Genomic DNA, 15,947 nt, shown 5'->3' on the forward strand with positions numbered 1-15,947 from the left:
AAGATGTTGCCTCTAATAAGATATTAGAATGCACACTAATCTTTAAATCATGGACCATAAGAAAAGACTGCCATAGCAAAAGCAAGTTTAAATGACATCCCCTCTAAAGATCTGTCTACCTGTCTTCAAGCATTCATGGAATAGTTGTGGAAAGAACGGAACAGCAGTTCTGCAAGTCTCATTCATTCATGTGTTAGGCACAAAAAGTCAAATTCTAGGTCTTCTTTAACTTCTAAAATCCCACTCCCGCCCCAAACATGTTGCAAAGATCCCACCCCAAATTCTAAAGTCCCCAAAGCCAAAGAAAAACACAAAAACCCAAGCACTAAGTGCAAAGAAGTCACCCACAAAAGGGACAAAATCACTCAAGAGAACTGCAGATTTGAGTCTCTCTAGCCACTCTTACGGTATCACTTAAAAAGATGAAGACAGATGCTCCATTGCAAACTGGCAACGGAAAGACCCACACGGCTTCTATTAAAAATCCCTCTCATTCAAGAAAGAAAAGCCGCTTTGAACAAAAAGTAACTGGAGAACCATTTGAAAGTTCTCTCGTTACCGGCATCTCATCTATCAGGGACCTAGAGGTCAGGCATTTATTCATCATTCTCCTAGCCTAGTCATTCAGTATTTTCACAGATTTATAAAAATACTTCATTCTGAAATGCTCTATTTTGCATGTTGTTTTTCTGCTGGTCTTATTTGGCTTTTAGGAGGGCACAGGCAGTCTATGCCACGGTTATCTAACTAATTCTCAGGTCTGTGGACCAAAATTCCTTTCTCCTCATGCATCTTTAAGGCAGAGGCGGTGACAGAGAAAACCATGGACAAAGCTACGCTGGCCTAACACGCTACCTTCCTGACTCGCATAAGCAAACCAGATAAACACAGCACAACATGGCCGAGAGCAGAAAAGACGTGGTGGTGGCTGAGAAGAGCATGAAAAAAAACTCTCCCTTTGAGATGCTGTGTCTAACCGCTTGTTTAATGTTGATCACGTGTGGGGACAGTGTGAGGGATAGGAGGGGCAAGTCCCTGAAACTCCCCAAAGTTCCCTACGCTCAGCAAATTTGTAACATATGCAGTTATTCTGACAAAGGATGGATTACCGTGTTACCCAGCCCCACCACCTGTGACCATCACAGGTTTCTGGCACATGTCAAACCCAGAATGCCATGATGCAAAGCCAATTCCGACAGTGGTGCTGAACAAATCAGCTTCTAGATGTGACCGCAGCATGAGGCACAAGCAGGCCACAAAGGTGGAGGCACCACTAGGGAGGAAGGCAGAGAGTCTAAAGCATGTTGACCCCGCAAAGTCTCTGAGTTCTGATGACTACATAAGCTGGCCAAAAGAAATTAACACCATGCTGCTTGGCAGGAAGAGCGGATGTGACTATCGGGCAAAGAAATTTACTACAGAACAGTCACAGGGTGGACACTAAATTCTCCTCTTTGTGTATAGGATTTAATAGAAAGTCTCTCTAGATGTTAAGTTCAATTATGAATGAAGCTTGGGAGAATTTATCTAGTGGTCCTAGATTATTTCTTCCCTCTATCAAGAGAATTTCACTGGCTTTGCTCTGTGCAGCAGTCTTGTGCAGGCCCTCCTATTTTGGAGACAAAATGCTGAGAATACTAAATGGAACCCTTACCTTCCTCCCTACCCCCGCCAACATTTCTTCTAGTGACTGAAACCAGTACCCACAACAACATTCAACTGAGTATGAGATTCTCCTCCCTCTTCATAGTTCCACTTCTACAAGTCCTTCCTATGACAAAGCCGGACAGCACAAGTAGAGGCAGGCAAAGGGGGAAGAAGGCTTTCTTCAAACAGCACCTCTTACCTCTGTAGTGCTCCATTCTCGTGTGGTGGGTGATACCCTGTGACCGGAAACTGAGGCTCAGGATATAACGAGGATCAGAGCTATCTCGTACCAGGAAAGAGCCATCTGGCTTCCCTTTCAGCTTCATCTCTGCATCTTCCCAGTTCATTGGTCCCCAGTACCAACCACACTACCAAAGATAAGAATTGGTCAAGTGATTTACAGCACAGGGAAATGTTCAAGTTCTCAGCACAATCTATTTTACCACAGGAGAAGCCCCCTTCTTATCACTTCCTAAACATTTCGCTAGACAAAAGCTAAGAGTGTCTTAACCATTAGCAACGAACGGCAGGCTCATTGTTTTAGACCTCCAAAGTAACAGAAGAATAAGCCTACAATTGCATTACTGAAGCCCTCCGAAGAAGAGAAGCGGGAACTGGGTCAGTTAATCTATTGAAGTCAGCTTCAACTACGTAAACATTTCTCCACAACCTCTCTTACCACGTTCAATATTTTTCCTCCAAGATTTAATTTTACAACGTCTCTTATGGAATTGATCAGAGCAGCACAATTGTTTTGGCGCTGTAAATACAGAGGCAAGATAACTACTCTTCTTCTAAAAATAATGAGACGAGAGCCCAGTACAGAAGAAGGGGAGTGGGAGAGGAGGCCAGCCACCAGTCCCCAGGCACCACCCACCTTCTCCAACTCTCGAAGGCTGGCTGCAAAGCTGCTTGAGTCGGGCCGGTAGAGGGGACACTGGAGATGCTGGGGGGGCTGGCTGTGCAGGGATTCAGCTGCTCGGATGGGAGCGATCCGGGGAAATGCGTCTGCAGGGCAAAAGGGTGATGGTCACTTGTTCCCTCCTTGCTCCCAACCACAAGCAGATCCTCCCCCCAAAACAGAGATGCTAACTGAAGAGGGGCAAGGCATTAGAAGCTAAGCTGGAAAGGGTGGAAGCCAAAGCAGTGGAAAAGAGCTGGATGGGCTGGAACAAAAAGCTGTGTGGGCTCGTGGAAGCTGTGAAGGATGGGTGGGGGCATTTTGCCCCAGGAGAGGGGGAGGGGGGCTGCTCACTAACCTGACTAAGGTGACTACTTCAGGGGCTTCACCAGCCTAGAGCGATTCCAGCTTCTCCCACCTCGAGGTGAAGCGCCGGTAAAGCAGCCTTGGAAATAGTGACTCGCTTACTTGCCCAGGAAGAAGAACCATTTTGCCAGGCAAGTAGAAAAGAATGCCGATTTCATTCATTTTACTCCGTGGGTACTGGAGGCTGGCAAAGCAGGTATGGGCTACTAAAGGCTTGGTACTTATTTACAAGGCTGCAGTAAACATTAAAAGCTTAGAAAAACCAGGGAACTTTGAAAACTTTAAATCTCCTCACCATCCTGAGATTAGGGAAGTTTCCCAAGTGAGATCTACTCAGAGATTGCAAACCAGTCTCAGCAACAAGGAGGGGAAAAATTCAATAGTCTTTTTATCCCTAGCAAAAGTCAGATTCACCTCCACAGGGAAAACGGGTCAGAAAAACCAGTTCTTGGCCTCAATTCCAAGGAGTTCTGGCCCAGCCAAGGGGATAAGATTTAAGCTTTCTCGTAAGTCCTGTTACTTCCATAAATAGACTTCTCCCATCCTTCAAGAGTACGTCACTTGGTACTCCCAACTTTTACAAGGCTTGCCTCTAAGCTAAGCTAACCTGGGGCATGGGGTGGAGGAGGCGGAGGTAGGGGGAAAGACTGCAGGGAAGACCCCATCGGAGCCACAAGGACAGATGTAGGCAGCGTCCCACTGATATCATCTAGAAGAGAGAACAGAAGCAAGAGGTTCAGAAATATGAGCACAGATGAGTGAGGTGAAGCACAGGAGAGGGAGAAGGATCATCAGGCTGCCCTCTGGAGCAAGATGGCCTGACCTTCACCCTGGCTTTTTGCACAGAGGGCAACAATCATCTTAACCTGGTTTCCTCTGTCGAAAGCAGAAAAGTAAGGATATCCCTAGAGCAGTCTACAAGCAGTAGATTCGGGGCCAGATAAATACAGATCTAATCAACACATGGACAGCAAATGTTACAGCATGCAGATAAGACACCCATTTAACTGCTCAGGGAGATGACAAGGGACAGGGAATATTTGGGTCATTATTAGAAGCTCAGGAGCTTGTTTGCTCCTTCTGGAAAAGAACAACAGGTCCCTAAAACTCACCCCCTCCCACTAAAGCAAGAAGGCAGAGAAGGTCAGAGACCATACCTAGGAGGCTGAGGCTTCTTCTCGGAGGAGGGGGGGGAGTTGGAGGGTGTGGAGAGGTCAGGCCCCGCTGAGAGATGTCCACGTCCACAAGCGACACAGTTTCACCTGAGGGATTCACGGAGCGAGCATGTTATGGAAGCACCTTGCCTGAAGCCGAGGCCGGAAGTGGAAAAAGGTAAAGGGCAAGCGAGAAAGGCTCGAGGTCCTCAGCTCTCAAAACCCCCAAAAATCTAATGTTTCCCAGAGCTGGAATCACTCCCAAACACCTGGGCAGTCCATTTTAAATTCTATCATTTCTTTGCCCTGTTAAAGGTCAAGGATTCTTTAGGACAAAAACACGGGATCGACAGTAGAAAGGCCAACTAATTGTGGCTGCGCCACTATGTAACCTTGAACAAGGGCTCTTTATTCAAATAGAGCCCACACCATTTATTTTTACAGACATGTATACCAATTTCTGCCTGAGGGAGCAAGGCAAGGAGCTTGTTAGAGGTCCAAATGGACATGGAAAGCAAGTGCCAGAAAAACATAAGAACAGCACGGTAAACTGAATGCAGATAAATGTCCCAATGTGAGCCCCAACTTCTTCTTAAATGGCTTTCCATATCTAGATTTTCCAGAATATTCACTCATAAGAGAAGCAATCATTTCAGCTATCAACTAGCTCCTAACAAGCTGAGGCTACAAAGGCTGAAAAGTGCATTTACAATCTTAATGATGAATTACTTCCACAGTCAGCAAATCAGCTAAGCTCCATAGGAGCCTGATGGGGGTTGGCACATGGTTTCCCTTACTTCCAGCATAAGTTCTATTCTCTGCCATATACACTCCTTCTTGCCACCCAACCCCATCTACCCTCTCTCTACTTCAGTCACCAGAGGGTGACTTTATTAACAAGAGGGTATTTTATTAACAAAGGTTGACAGCCAAATTTTGGTAGGTCTGACCTACAGGGCAGAATTTAAGATTTCTCTAATTTGGCCCTTAGGGTGTTATTTCCGACAATTTTTTTTTTCTCATTTGGGAGGCTGAACCCTTCAGCTAGAATTTTATTATTTCCCAGTTAAGAAAAATGAGGTAACCAGTATCTCCAAAAGGCCAAGAGCTGGGCTTTCAGAATCTAATACATGGTTTTTCACAAAGGTCTTGAGCACTAATCAAGATAAGCAGAAAAGCTCTGCAAGGGGCGGCTGGCTGGCTCAGTTGGTGGAGCATGTGACTCTTGATCTCAGGGTTGCGAGTTCAAGCCCCATGTTGGGTGTTGTGCTTACTTTTAAAAAAAAGAAAGAAAGAAAGAGGGGCTCCTGGGTGGCTCAGTTGGTTGAGCATCCGACTCTTGATTTCAGCCCAGGTCACGATCTCATGTTTTGTGATACCCCCAAGCTCTGCACTGGGCTCTGCAGGGACAGCACAGAGCCTGCTTGGGATTCTCCCTCTCCCTCTCTCTTTGCCCCTCCCCTGCTCACATGCACATGTGTTTTCTCTCTCTCTCTCTCAAAATAAATAAACATTTAGAAAGAAAGGAAGAAAAGAAAAAAGAAAAGCTGGGTTAAAAATCATCAGTGGAGGGGTGCCTGGGTGTCTCAGTCAGTTAAGCATCCGACTTCAGCTCAGGTCATGATCTCACGGTTCATGGGTTCAAGCCCCATGTCGGACTCTGTGCTGATGGCTCAGAGCCTGGAGCCTGCTTTGCATTGTCTCCCTCTCTCTGCCCCTCCCCCACTCACGCTCTGTCTCTGCCTCTCAAAAATGAGTAAAAGGTAAAGAAAAAAAATTTTTAAGTTGTTAAACGTCATCAGAAGTTCTTGGAAGCAGGAACCAAAATCATCACATGGCTTAGTGACTGAGAGCCGAGCAGCCCAGAGTAACACAGTAAGCCCAGACAAGCATGTTTACTGAAGGGCCAGAGGTCTGGACGGTAGATATAGCATTTATATAAAATGTGTAATTCAAGAGAGATAAGGCTGGAGTTTTTTGTTGTTTTTTTTTTTAATTTCTTTTTTAACACTGATTTATTTTTGAGAGGCAGGGTGAGACAGACCGTGGGTGGGGGAAGGGAAGAGAGCGAGGGAGACACAGAACCCGAAGCAGGCTCCAGGCTCCAAGCTGTCAGCACAGAGCCGACGTGGAGCCGAGATCATGACCTGAGCCGAAGTCGGATGCTCAACTGACTGAGCCACCCAGGCGCCCCAATAAGGCTGCTTAAAAAACAGGAATACCAAACCTTAAAGTACAAATGTGGATAGGTGTTCCTTGCTTTAACGTTTATTTATTTTTGGGACAGAGAGAGACAGAGCATGAACGGGGGAGGGGCAGAGAGAGAGGGAGACACAGAATCGGAAACAGGCTCCAGGCTCCGAGCCATCAGCCCAGAGCCCGATGCGGGGCTCGAACTCACGGACCTCGAGATCGTGACCTGGCTGAAGTCGGACGCTTAACCGACTGCGCCACCCAGGCTCCCCTAGGTGTTCCTTGCTTTAAAGAGGCAACACTGATTAACGAGAAAAACATGCTGCTACAAGATACGAATCTTTAATTCTGGGCTTGGGGTAAGAACAGTGGCCTCCTTCTCCACCTGTGCCTATTACAGACACCAGCACACTTGTTCTGGCAACTTGGGGGACTCCATGCAGTCATGGGGGTCCCACTAGCTTGCTTCTGGAAATGTCCATTCCTAAATCATAATTCTTCCAGGCATCTTTTTGAGGGATACCATCTCCAAAAGAGTTTGAAGTCAGGCCTTTCTGGTTAGTCCGCACTGAGGAGTACTCAGTTCCTGAGACTTCAGGCAGCGTGCTAAAGACTTTCTCGACAGCTTACTCAAGCAGGAGCTCTGTATGGGACTGATGTAACAAAAAGGCTCCCTATCTGAACAAGCTCCCCCACTAAAGAGAAGGCAGTTACCCAGAGAGATCCAGCCACTCTTCTACTTGAGCAACTGTGTTCCCTGCTGCAAGAGGAAAGACTTAAATTAGACGTGATGAAGAATTCTAACAGCTGCAAGAACTCCTGGCCCCTAAAATGGGTAAGACAAGAGTTCACGTAATCCCCTTTGCCCAAAGTCCTTAAAAATAGACCAGATAATCGTGGATCGTGTTTATTAGAGAATCCGTGAACTCCCTTGGAAGCAGGGACAGGAATTGTACGCCTTCTAGAGAGTCCTTTATGCACTGTGAGCCTATAAATTTGCAATTCCTACTTTTAATTTATATGTGATGACCCTGAACTAAGCACTGCATAACTGCCAGGGCCACCTAATTACCAGTAAGCAGTCTCTATCTCAAACTATAAAGCATCCAAAGTCAAGAACACATTCCACACCATAAAAATAGCCTCACCCCAAACCCAGCGGGTATGGAATGAAGACAGTAACTGTAGACACGCCTGAAGCTCCCGCCGTGATGCATCTGCAGGTGTTTCCTGACAGGTCTCAGAACACTTCTGCTTTCAGATGTCAGAAGAAAAAGAAAGAGATCACCCTTACCTGTGAACAGCGGGCTGAAGGAGACCGGAGAAAAGGCACTTTGAGTTCTTGTCAACCTGGGTTTCCTAGGGGGTGAGAAAGCACACAGAGAGAGAATAATGGAGGGTGGGGGAAATGAACACATATGCATTTAAATCACTACAACACTCAATTCCAGAGGCACTGAAAAACAAAAAGCAAATCCTAGTCACTGTCAGCCACACTTTTGTAATAAAGCCTGACATTTAAAGGGGGAGAATGAAACAAGGCAATTTCTACACAGCTTTGGCTACACAATTCGGCCTACAAAGCAATGAGAAATCCCTTTGGATGTCTCCACACCCAGCGTATTACAAGAGTAAAACACCTTGGGTGGTAATTAGCAAGTCCATTTCTAGAGGAGGGAAGTCAGAGGCAGGGTTGATTTTCACAAGGAAGCAAGAAAAAGGCTCTTGACCTGAACAGGTGCCATCTCAGAGCAAAAGTTTTCCCTGTGGCCCTGCCCCAACATGCAGGAGGCCCCCCAGTGAAGCAGGGAAGAGACCTGGCCTTGAGAAGAGCACTACAACAAGCACAAATGTCCCCGAGCTGTGGGGCAGAGCCACCAGCTAACAAGGGGGTGCCCTCGGGTCAGGGGCTCTGCCTGGCACCCCAAGAAATGGCCCCTTCCCCTCTCTGAGCTGCCCATCACACAGCTCCCCCCAGGGCTTCTGGATGCTGCTCCAGGGACCCCGCTGGAAAACCCTGGGACAAGAGGCACCAAAGGTAACTTCACTTTGTACCAATTTCAACTAGCTTTTCAGGGAGAAATGAAAGAAATCCAAAAGACTCTGACAAAGACTTTCTGGAAAGAAATGTGCTAAGCTCAAAAAAACTCCCCTCAGGATGACTGAATTGACGACAAGGGAAAGAACTTGCCGAAATGATAAAAATATGCTATATCTGGACTGTGGCAGAGGTTATGTGACTGAATACACTTGTCAAAATTAATAGAACGAGACACCTAAAAGAGGTAAATTTTAGATGGCCATAAATTAGACCTCAACAAAAAAAAAAAAATCCCATGAACTGAGTGCCTGCCTCTAGGCCTTACACCTGGCTCACCTTCCAAAATTAACTCTACCCAAAGTACTAAATAAAACTTCAAATGCACCATAGAGGAGAAGCATAGGAAGTCCAAAATAGAAACCCTACTTAAAATTATTTGACTTCGGAAGATCTTTGCGCGTTTGTTTTAACACAGATGCCCAAGCTTCTCAAGACTCACTTCAAACAAAATTTCAAAAGCGTCTCGTGAAGACCTTCCTCAGAAACAGCCAAGACGCTGGATTCTTATCTCACACTCCCCTGCATCTTCTTCCGTGCTGAGACTTCTCATCTGATGATGGCGCACACCGCGCCTGCCCCACCCAAGGCGCGCACAGGAGAGCTGGCCGCATCCAAACGAGACACAGCCACACATGGTCCTCTGTTTGTACAAGTTGCTCATGACAGGCTGCAGCTTAGTTCCAACACTCCAGAGGGCTGCAATGGAAAGTTAATTTCCACTGGACATGAACTTTGAGACTGAAGAGCTTCCAAGCTGATTTTTATGTGATAACTTGTGGGTCCAACGTTAAACTCAGCAAGTAGAAACCTACAGCACTGGCCTCTCAAAGGGTTCGCACCTCAGCCATTTGGCCGTTTGCCTCTTTTCAAAGGAAGCTGCATTACTCTGCCATCTGCCCATGCTGGGGACGCGCCTCTTCGGTGCCAAGCACTGAAGAACGGCAGTACCCAAATGCCCACATCTTGCGGGGGCCTTCTCACTCCAGCTCATCTTCTCCCCCACCCCCGGCATTGTGAAGGAGAAAGCCATAGTTTCTAGGATCTAGAAAAAGAAATACGTATGAATCTGAACACTGCCAGAGCCAGTTGAGAGCCCTGGGATGGCTTATTCTGGCAAATAAGGGGGCCGCAGGGCTGGAAGCTTGAAGAGGGAGAAGGTTTAGGAGGCTGAAAGGCTAATAATAAAAATGAGTGCTTCCTTCTTTCTTTGGGTGGAAACGGTCTAACTAACAGTCTAAGGCAGTTTCTGTCTCAAGGATCCTGAGAGCATTCTAATGGCAGTCATTCATGAAAAGACCAATCTAGACAACTATAAAAAACAAAGCAAGGGAACGATTAGCATAAAATTGAGGATGGTGGTTATGCGGGGGGGAGGGAAGAGATGTAATCAGGAAGCAACACACAGGGGTCTTCAAAGATACTGATAACATTCTATTTGCTGAGCTTAGCGGTGGGTACCCAAGTATGCAATTCATTATTATTATAGTACATGCACTTTATGTGTCTTTTGTATATATGAAGCATTTAAAATGGGAAAAGCCCGTCTAAGCTGGATGTGCTGTTTTTGGAAAGCGACACAAATGATTCAGGTCCAGCAACATTTTTAACTAAACCCTTCTATACTACATTCCTGTGTTATTTGCTTCCTCCCCAGATCACCCTGATAAGCATTAGGGTGTAAAGTTAAGTCATCGTAACTTTGCCAGTGGGCCACTTGCATCTTAGCAGCAGAAAGACTTGAGGGGTAGGGTGGGGTAGGATTTGGTGGGCTATACCTCAGGTGGCAGAAAAGCACAGGGGCAGCAGAAGACCTTAGGCAAAGGTCTTCTTTGGGGCTAGCAGTCCTTTGTGTCAGCTACGCATGGCTTGTGCTACAGAAAACAAAGAGAAGGCCTCTGTCCATTTCCACTCTGCAAATTACTAATTGTACAGCAACAGATCCCTGGGATAAAATGAGTTAAAAGCATTAGGCTAGATGGGGCCGACAACACATTGATAAAACCACTGGCCACTTCTCAAATTCCCTGAAACCTAAAATATGAACAACGCAAGAATAATGTCCTCCCTCTCTTGTCCATGAATCCCCTCCACTGATGTCCTAAGACTCCAACATGTCCTTTTCTACAGTAACTCCCAAACTAGGATGTCCAAATTTCAGGTTTTGTGGCCACAATTTACCTCTGCCCCTGCTAACGCACACAGTGCCAAGTCAGCCAGCCTGTGCCATTTCCAACACGTCATAAGCCAGTGTCTGTTCATGTGCTACAGGCACAAAAACCATGTGTTCATTTTTACTTCCAATACACAGACATCTGTGCAGCAAGGTCAGATCCAAAACTCCATCATAAACCAAGAACCTATGGAGGGAACTTCCAGGGGAAAGCCAAGAGACGTAGTCCAAGATCTAAAACCTTAAAATATTAGCAGGGAAAATGTCAAGGAGTGAAAGACACGGGCCCAAATGGACAGAGATTTCTGAAGCTAGGCTGCTCATTCTGAAAGAGAGATGCCAACCACAGCCGCTTGGTGAAAAATAGTTGAAAAGATCAACGGAGTATTGACCCAAAACCCAAACATAAAGTCAGAACTTCCTCAGCACACACCATAAAATCATTTTGCTCTCGGCATGTCATGCTACTTCTCAAAAAGACCCCCCTTAGACCCGAAGACCCAAGGAAACAGAAAAGGCTTTCCAATGTCTCCTCACATCTCAGGTCTGTCCACGACAACAGGGCCCCAAACTGATGCCAAGGCAGGCTGCCTCTCTTTCCAGAACCGTATCTTTTTTCCAAACAAATAGACAGCAAACCACTACATAACCGTTCTCCATTTTTCCACCTCACAACTCTCAAAACTGCCAGTAATAGCCTCAACTGTTAACTCACAAAAGACAAACCTTGAAAAATGAACAAGGTACCCATTTCCAACCATGTGTGTATTCCGTGATGATTTGAAAAGGTTAGAGCAAATGCTACTCTTTACCAAATACAAAGGAAGACAATCAGCTCAACATATGTGAAACAGACAAGGGAACTTCACTGGTTTTCCTGAAATAGCAATTCTATATCACACCAAGGCCCACAGGCATCAAGCCCAGCTCTTTGAATTCCAACATATGTGTGTTACAAGGCCTCGCCCAGTTCTCCAGAACAGAAACCTGATTAGTTGCTGGGCCCATTTCTTCCTTCACTTGAAAAGAGTTCTCTAAGCTAATTCATACGAGACTTAAGACTCAGTATATCCAGGCAGGTCCACTTAGCAGACTCTAAAGAACCTGAAAGGAACTAAAGGTTTGTTTCATGTTAAAATATGGAAACTCTTAAGGCTTATAAAATGACTATAGGAAGTACTTTCTAGTGACAGCTGTGGGAAAGGTAGGTGTGAAGAAGGGCACAGAGAATCATACCCAGAGGTTACTGAAAAGCTCCAAATGATACAGCAGAGACCGCAGAGACTCATAATTAACTCCAACCAACAATAAGGAGGGAGGCATATACCTTCTGGCAAAAGACTGACAATTCTCACAGCCTCCAGGTCCCTACCAATCAAAACAAGAGAACAAGCTAAAATTCCAAACTCATCCTTCTTCCCAACAGGGCGGACTTACTTAGGAGGTGCAGATCCATAGAAATCACACAACTACCCTGGCCAGACTTACCAAGTTTCTCACAGCTGCGAGGCTGCCAACAAGACTGGCACGTAGTAAGCTGTGGAAAAGCTAACAAGCAAATCTAAAGGCACCAAATCCTAAGCATTAAAAAAAAAAAAAAAAAAAAAACACTACCAGTTCAATCTTATTACTTCTCCAAAGGCACAAAATATTCCATCTCAATTTATCTTGTCTTCAGTCTGTTCCTACAGGGACAGGAACAAGACAAGAATCACTCCCATTTTACAGATGGAAAAAAAGAGGAAGCATGAAGAAGACAAAATTGGCCTACATTCCCCAGCTGATGTTGGAGTTGGAAGGGGAATCCAGATGTTCCTGTTGTTCTCTGTACAACATGCTGCCTCCTAATAGCAGTCAACCAACTGTTCATACACAAATACCTAGCTCTTCTCCAATTCATCAGAAAAAGCCCTTGGACCAAAAAATGTAATTCTCCAGTGCCCTGAACTAAGCTTCTTTGCAGAGCTCCAGCCCAATTTGCTCTGCAGCAGAAATCTGTATTGTGCTTAGCGTGAGGGTTGGTAACAGAGCAGCCAATGACCATTAAATTCTGCTTCCAAAGGCAAAAAACCGTATAATGTTATATGCCTTTTCCTCTTCCTAATCTATTAGACGTAGCAGCCAATTTCACGCCACACCTCATATTTGGCGTCTCTGGAATCTTAGACCAAGTCCTGGTCAATATGGAACAAAGACAAGACAAACCACAAGAAAATTAGCAGTCTATCCTATGTCATTACCCACAGCTTCAATCCTGCCCTCCCCCAACGTGATGAAAATTTCACCTATGCTGGTAAGTGGAGCATCGAATGCAGAGCCTACTACAAAAAAAGCTGTTCCGGCAGCCACGCATTTTTCGAGACCTGAGCTCCCAGCCTAAGTTCATTGGGAAGCAAATGCAGAAATACAGGTCTACCTGAGGAGGCAACACACATCAACCTACTGATTTCTTTAGGCAGTCTGGGTTTGGTCGGATCCCCAAGATGAGCCCCTGGCACAGCTGGTCAAAAAGGGCAGCGAAGTCAAAACTGACCCCACACTTTCCTCCTGGGGTACCCAAACTCCGGGGAAAGGAGAAGTCCATAGATGAGTGGTTCCCAGTCCAGGTCATACTTCGGGGTCAAGTGGGAAACTCTGCAGAAATTCAAAATTCTTGGGCCCTCAGACAGACTGATCTCTGCCCAAAGTTCTCCCATGTGATTCTGGTGCACAGTCAAGTTCTCAAATTTATGGGTCTACCCGTTCTTCAGCCTTGGGTTGTGGCTGCCCGTGTGTCTCAAGAATCCATCATATGAGCGGCACCAAAACCAATTCCTATCTTTGTAAGAACCCACTCAGCAGTGCAAACCACAATGGCAGTTACCACAAGTCTCACTTCTTGAGACAAAAGTTGAAAGCTTTCTAAACCCATATGCACACCCAACACTGGTTGCCACAGTGCTGTCCGTCCTTCAGAAATGCAGAGAAAAAAAAAAAATCAACATCTAAGTCTGGAATTTTCATCACTTGGCCTAGAACTCAGGCACCCATGTCTATACCTTACACTTAGAATACTCACATGGGCTTGAGAGCAAACTATTTTTTTTTTTTTTTTTTTTTTTTTTTAGCGTTTATTTATTTTTGAGACAGAGAGAGACAAAGCATGAACGGGGGAGGGTCAGAGAGAGGGAGACACAGAATCTGAAACAGGCTCCAGGCTCTGAGCTGTTAGCACAGAGCCCGACGCGGGGCTCGAACTCACGGACCACGAGATCATGACCTGGGCCGAAGTCGGCCGCTTAACCGACTGAGCCACCCAGGCACCCCGAGAGCAAACTATTTTCTATTCTCACAATGTGTCCGCACACAGGCTTGAGATACCAAGTACATCTAAGGGACCACCCAGGAAAACATTAAAATTTTGAGCAGAGGGGCACCTGGCTGGCCCAGTAGGAAAAGTGTGCCGCTCCTGATCTCAGGGTTTGTGAGTTCCAGCCACACGTTGGATGTAGAGATAACTTAAATAAATAAAACTTTAAATAAAAAATAAATTTGGAACAGAGATGCCCAAACAATTGCTGGCCTACAACTGCACAAGTGTGTCACATCATTTGTATGATTGAGTGTGAAAACAGTGGGGGTGCTGGTGCACGGAAAGAATACTAAGCAAGGTGGTTACAACACCAACTTTTTGCCCCAAAGATTTGCCCCAATCATTTCCAGCAACCTCCCTACCAAGAGTAATGGTAGACAGACACCTTGGAAAACTTTAAAATCCAGGCCAGGGTGGGGGTGGGGGGCTGGTTTCAAATCATCTCCCAACAGGAGAGATGCTAACCAGCTGAGGAGTGTCACCGGAGTGGACCCTTGGAGTGAAAGCTGTTCCCACAATTAGAGCTCTGACCTTATGGGCGAGGTCACCACCTTTAGCCCCAAGTCTCTGCCTCTTTACGAAAAGCATATCGTTAAGAATGGTCAGGATCTTGTTCGCAGAATGAAAGGGAAATGAAACAAGGAAGTTTGTCGGCCAGCGCCCCCAGCCAGTCTCACCTCCCCGCGTCCAGCTCCCGGCCCGAGGAGCCTCCCATGTCCGTCAGGCTCGCAGCTGAAGCAGCCAGCTCTCCAGAAGGCCTCTTGCCGGCCCCATCCCCACCTCCGGAGCCGCCGTTGCAGCTCTTCGTGCGAAAGAGGCGACTGAGACGGATTTTGAGGGAGCCCTTCCGAGAAGGGCCCGCGAGTGGCCGGAGGGGCCCGGGAGGAGGCGGGGGCGGGGGCGGTTGCTGCTGCTCCCCTCTACTGAAGCGCCCTGGGGGGACCAAGTCCTGCATCGGGAAGGGCACCGGGGGCAATTCAGGACCCGGGGGTTGCAGCAGAAGCCGGCCTCCCCCTCCTCCTCCGCGGCCCGGGCTGCTGAGCTCCTCTTCTGAGCAGCTGTTCGTCTCCAGGCTCTCGGCCTCCGACTCCAAGCCCTCCAAGACCAGCAGCGCGTCGCTCGTTTCCGTGGGGTCCTCCCCGGCCTGCGGGGCGGCAGCAGGGGGCTGGGGCTGCGGAGGGGGCGGCTGCGGGGGGCACGGGCACGGGCAGCAACCCGCACCGACCGTCTTGACCCCCGGCCCCGCCGGCTGCCCGAGCCCCAGAGCCGCCAACTGCGCCTCCAGTCCAGCCGCCGGGCCCCAGGTCCGCTCGAGCGCCAACCCCGGCGGCAGGGCCTTGGGGTCCAGGGCACAGCGGTGCCGGGGACACAGCAGTTCTGAGGGTCCCGGCTCTGGGGCCGCCTCCGCGTCCTCCTCCTCCGGCGGCCGACCCACGTTGCGGAACACCATCAGCTGCGGCGGCCGGGAGCCCCGCGGACCGGGCCGCGCGAGGAAGGGTGGCGGCGGGGGGCCATGGCCCGGGGGCGGCGGCGGCGGGCCTGGCTCGGGGGCCGCCTCTCCATAGCCGAGCAGGCGGCTCAGGACGCGGTACGAAGCGGCCGCCGCCGCCGCCTCGCCATCCCGGAGCTCGGCCCCCTGCATCGGGGAGAGGGAGGGAGGGCGGGCGGCTGGGAGCCGGGCTGGGGTGGGGACTAGGCCGGGCCCCGCCGGAGCCCCGCCCGCCGCGGCCCCCGGAGCGACAGCGCTAACGGCCGCCGCGGCCTCTGCCTCATAGAGGGGGGCGGGGGGCGCGCGGAGCCCAGCGCGAGCCCAGGCCGCGCGCCGCCGCCGCCACCGCCGCCGCCGCCGAGGACCGCCCCCGGATGGCGTCACTTCCGGGAGGCTATGACCACGCCCCCTCCCCCAGGGCGTGCTCGCGCCTGCCTCCACGGAGCGTGACGTGAAGTGCGGCCTGGGCCGCTATTGGCCGTGGGCTGCTTCTCGCCTGGCCGTTGGTCCCCTGCCCCGACCCTTGCTTTTTACTTCCCGGGCGCTGAGGCCAAAGCCGCCCCTCCCCGGTACG

At 48.5% G+C, this 15,947-nt stretch overlaps 1 protein-coding gene across 3 annotated transcripts in view; it reads right to left on the reverse strand.

Moving 5' to 3' along the window:
• SOCS7 (suppressor of cytokine signaling 7) overlaps nucleotides 1–15,709 on the reverse strand; it is a 31,433-nt gene extending 15,724 nt beyond the window's left edge. For 2 of the 3 annotated variants that reach the window (XM_047845768.1, XM_047845771.1), the window contains exons 1-6: nucleotides 14,562–15,709; nucleotides 7,556–7,620; nucleotides 4,072–4,176; nucleotides 3,522–3,623; nucleotides 2,525–2,655; nucleotides 1,847–2,015 (exon numbers count right to left, since the gene is read on the reverse strand). In XM_047845768.1, the coding sequence (XP_047701724.1) occupies nucleotides 1,847–2,015; nucleotides 2,525–2,655; nucleotides 3,522–3,623; nucleotides 4,072–4,176; nucleotides 7,556–7,620; nucleotides 14,562–15,526 (1,537 nt within the window). In that variant the 5' untranslated portion in view covers nucleotides 15,527–15,709. The remainder of the gene's footprint in view (nucleotides 1–1,846; nucleotides 2,016–2,524; nucleotides 2,656–3,521; nucleotides 3,624–4,071; nucleotides 4,177–7,555; nucleotides 7,621–14,561) is intronic. The other variant, XM_047845770.1, reaches the window with a different exon arrangement.
• Nucleotides 15,710–15,947: the final 238 nt, after the last annotated feature.

The sequence above is a fragment of the Prionailurus viverrinus genome, unplaced genomic scaffold (assembly GCF_022837055.1).
Source record: "Prionailurus viverrinus isolate Anna unplaced genomic scaffold, UM_Priviv_1.0 scaffold_35, whole genome shotgun sequence".
NCBI lineage: Eukaryota > Metazoa > Chordata > Mammalia > Carnivora > Felidae > Prionailurus > Prionailurus viverrinus.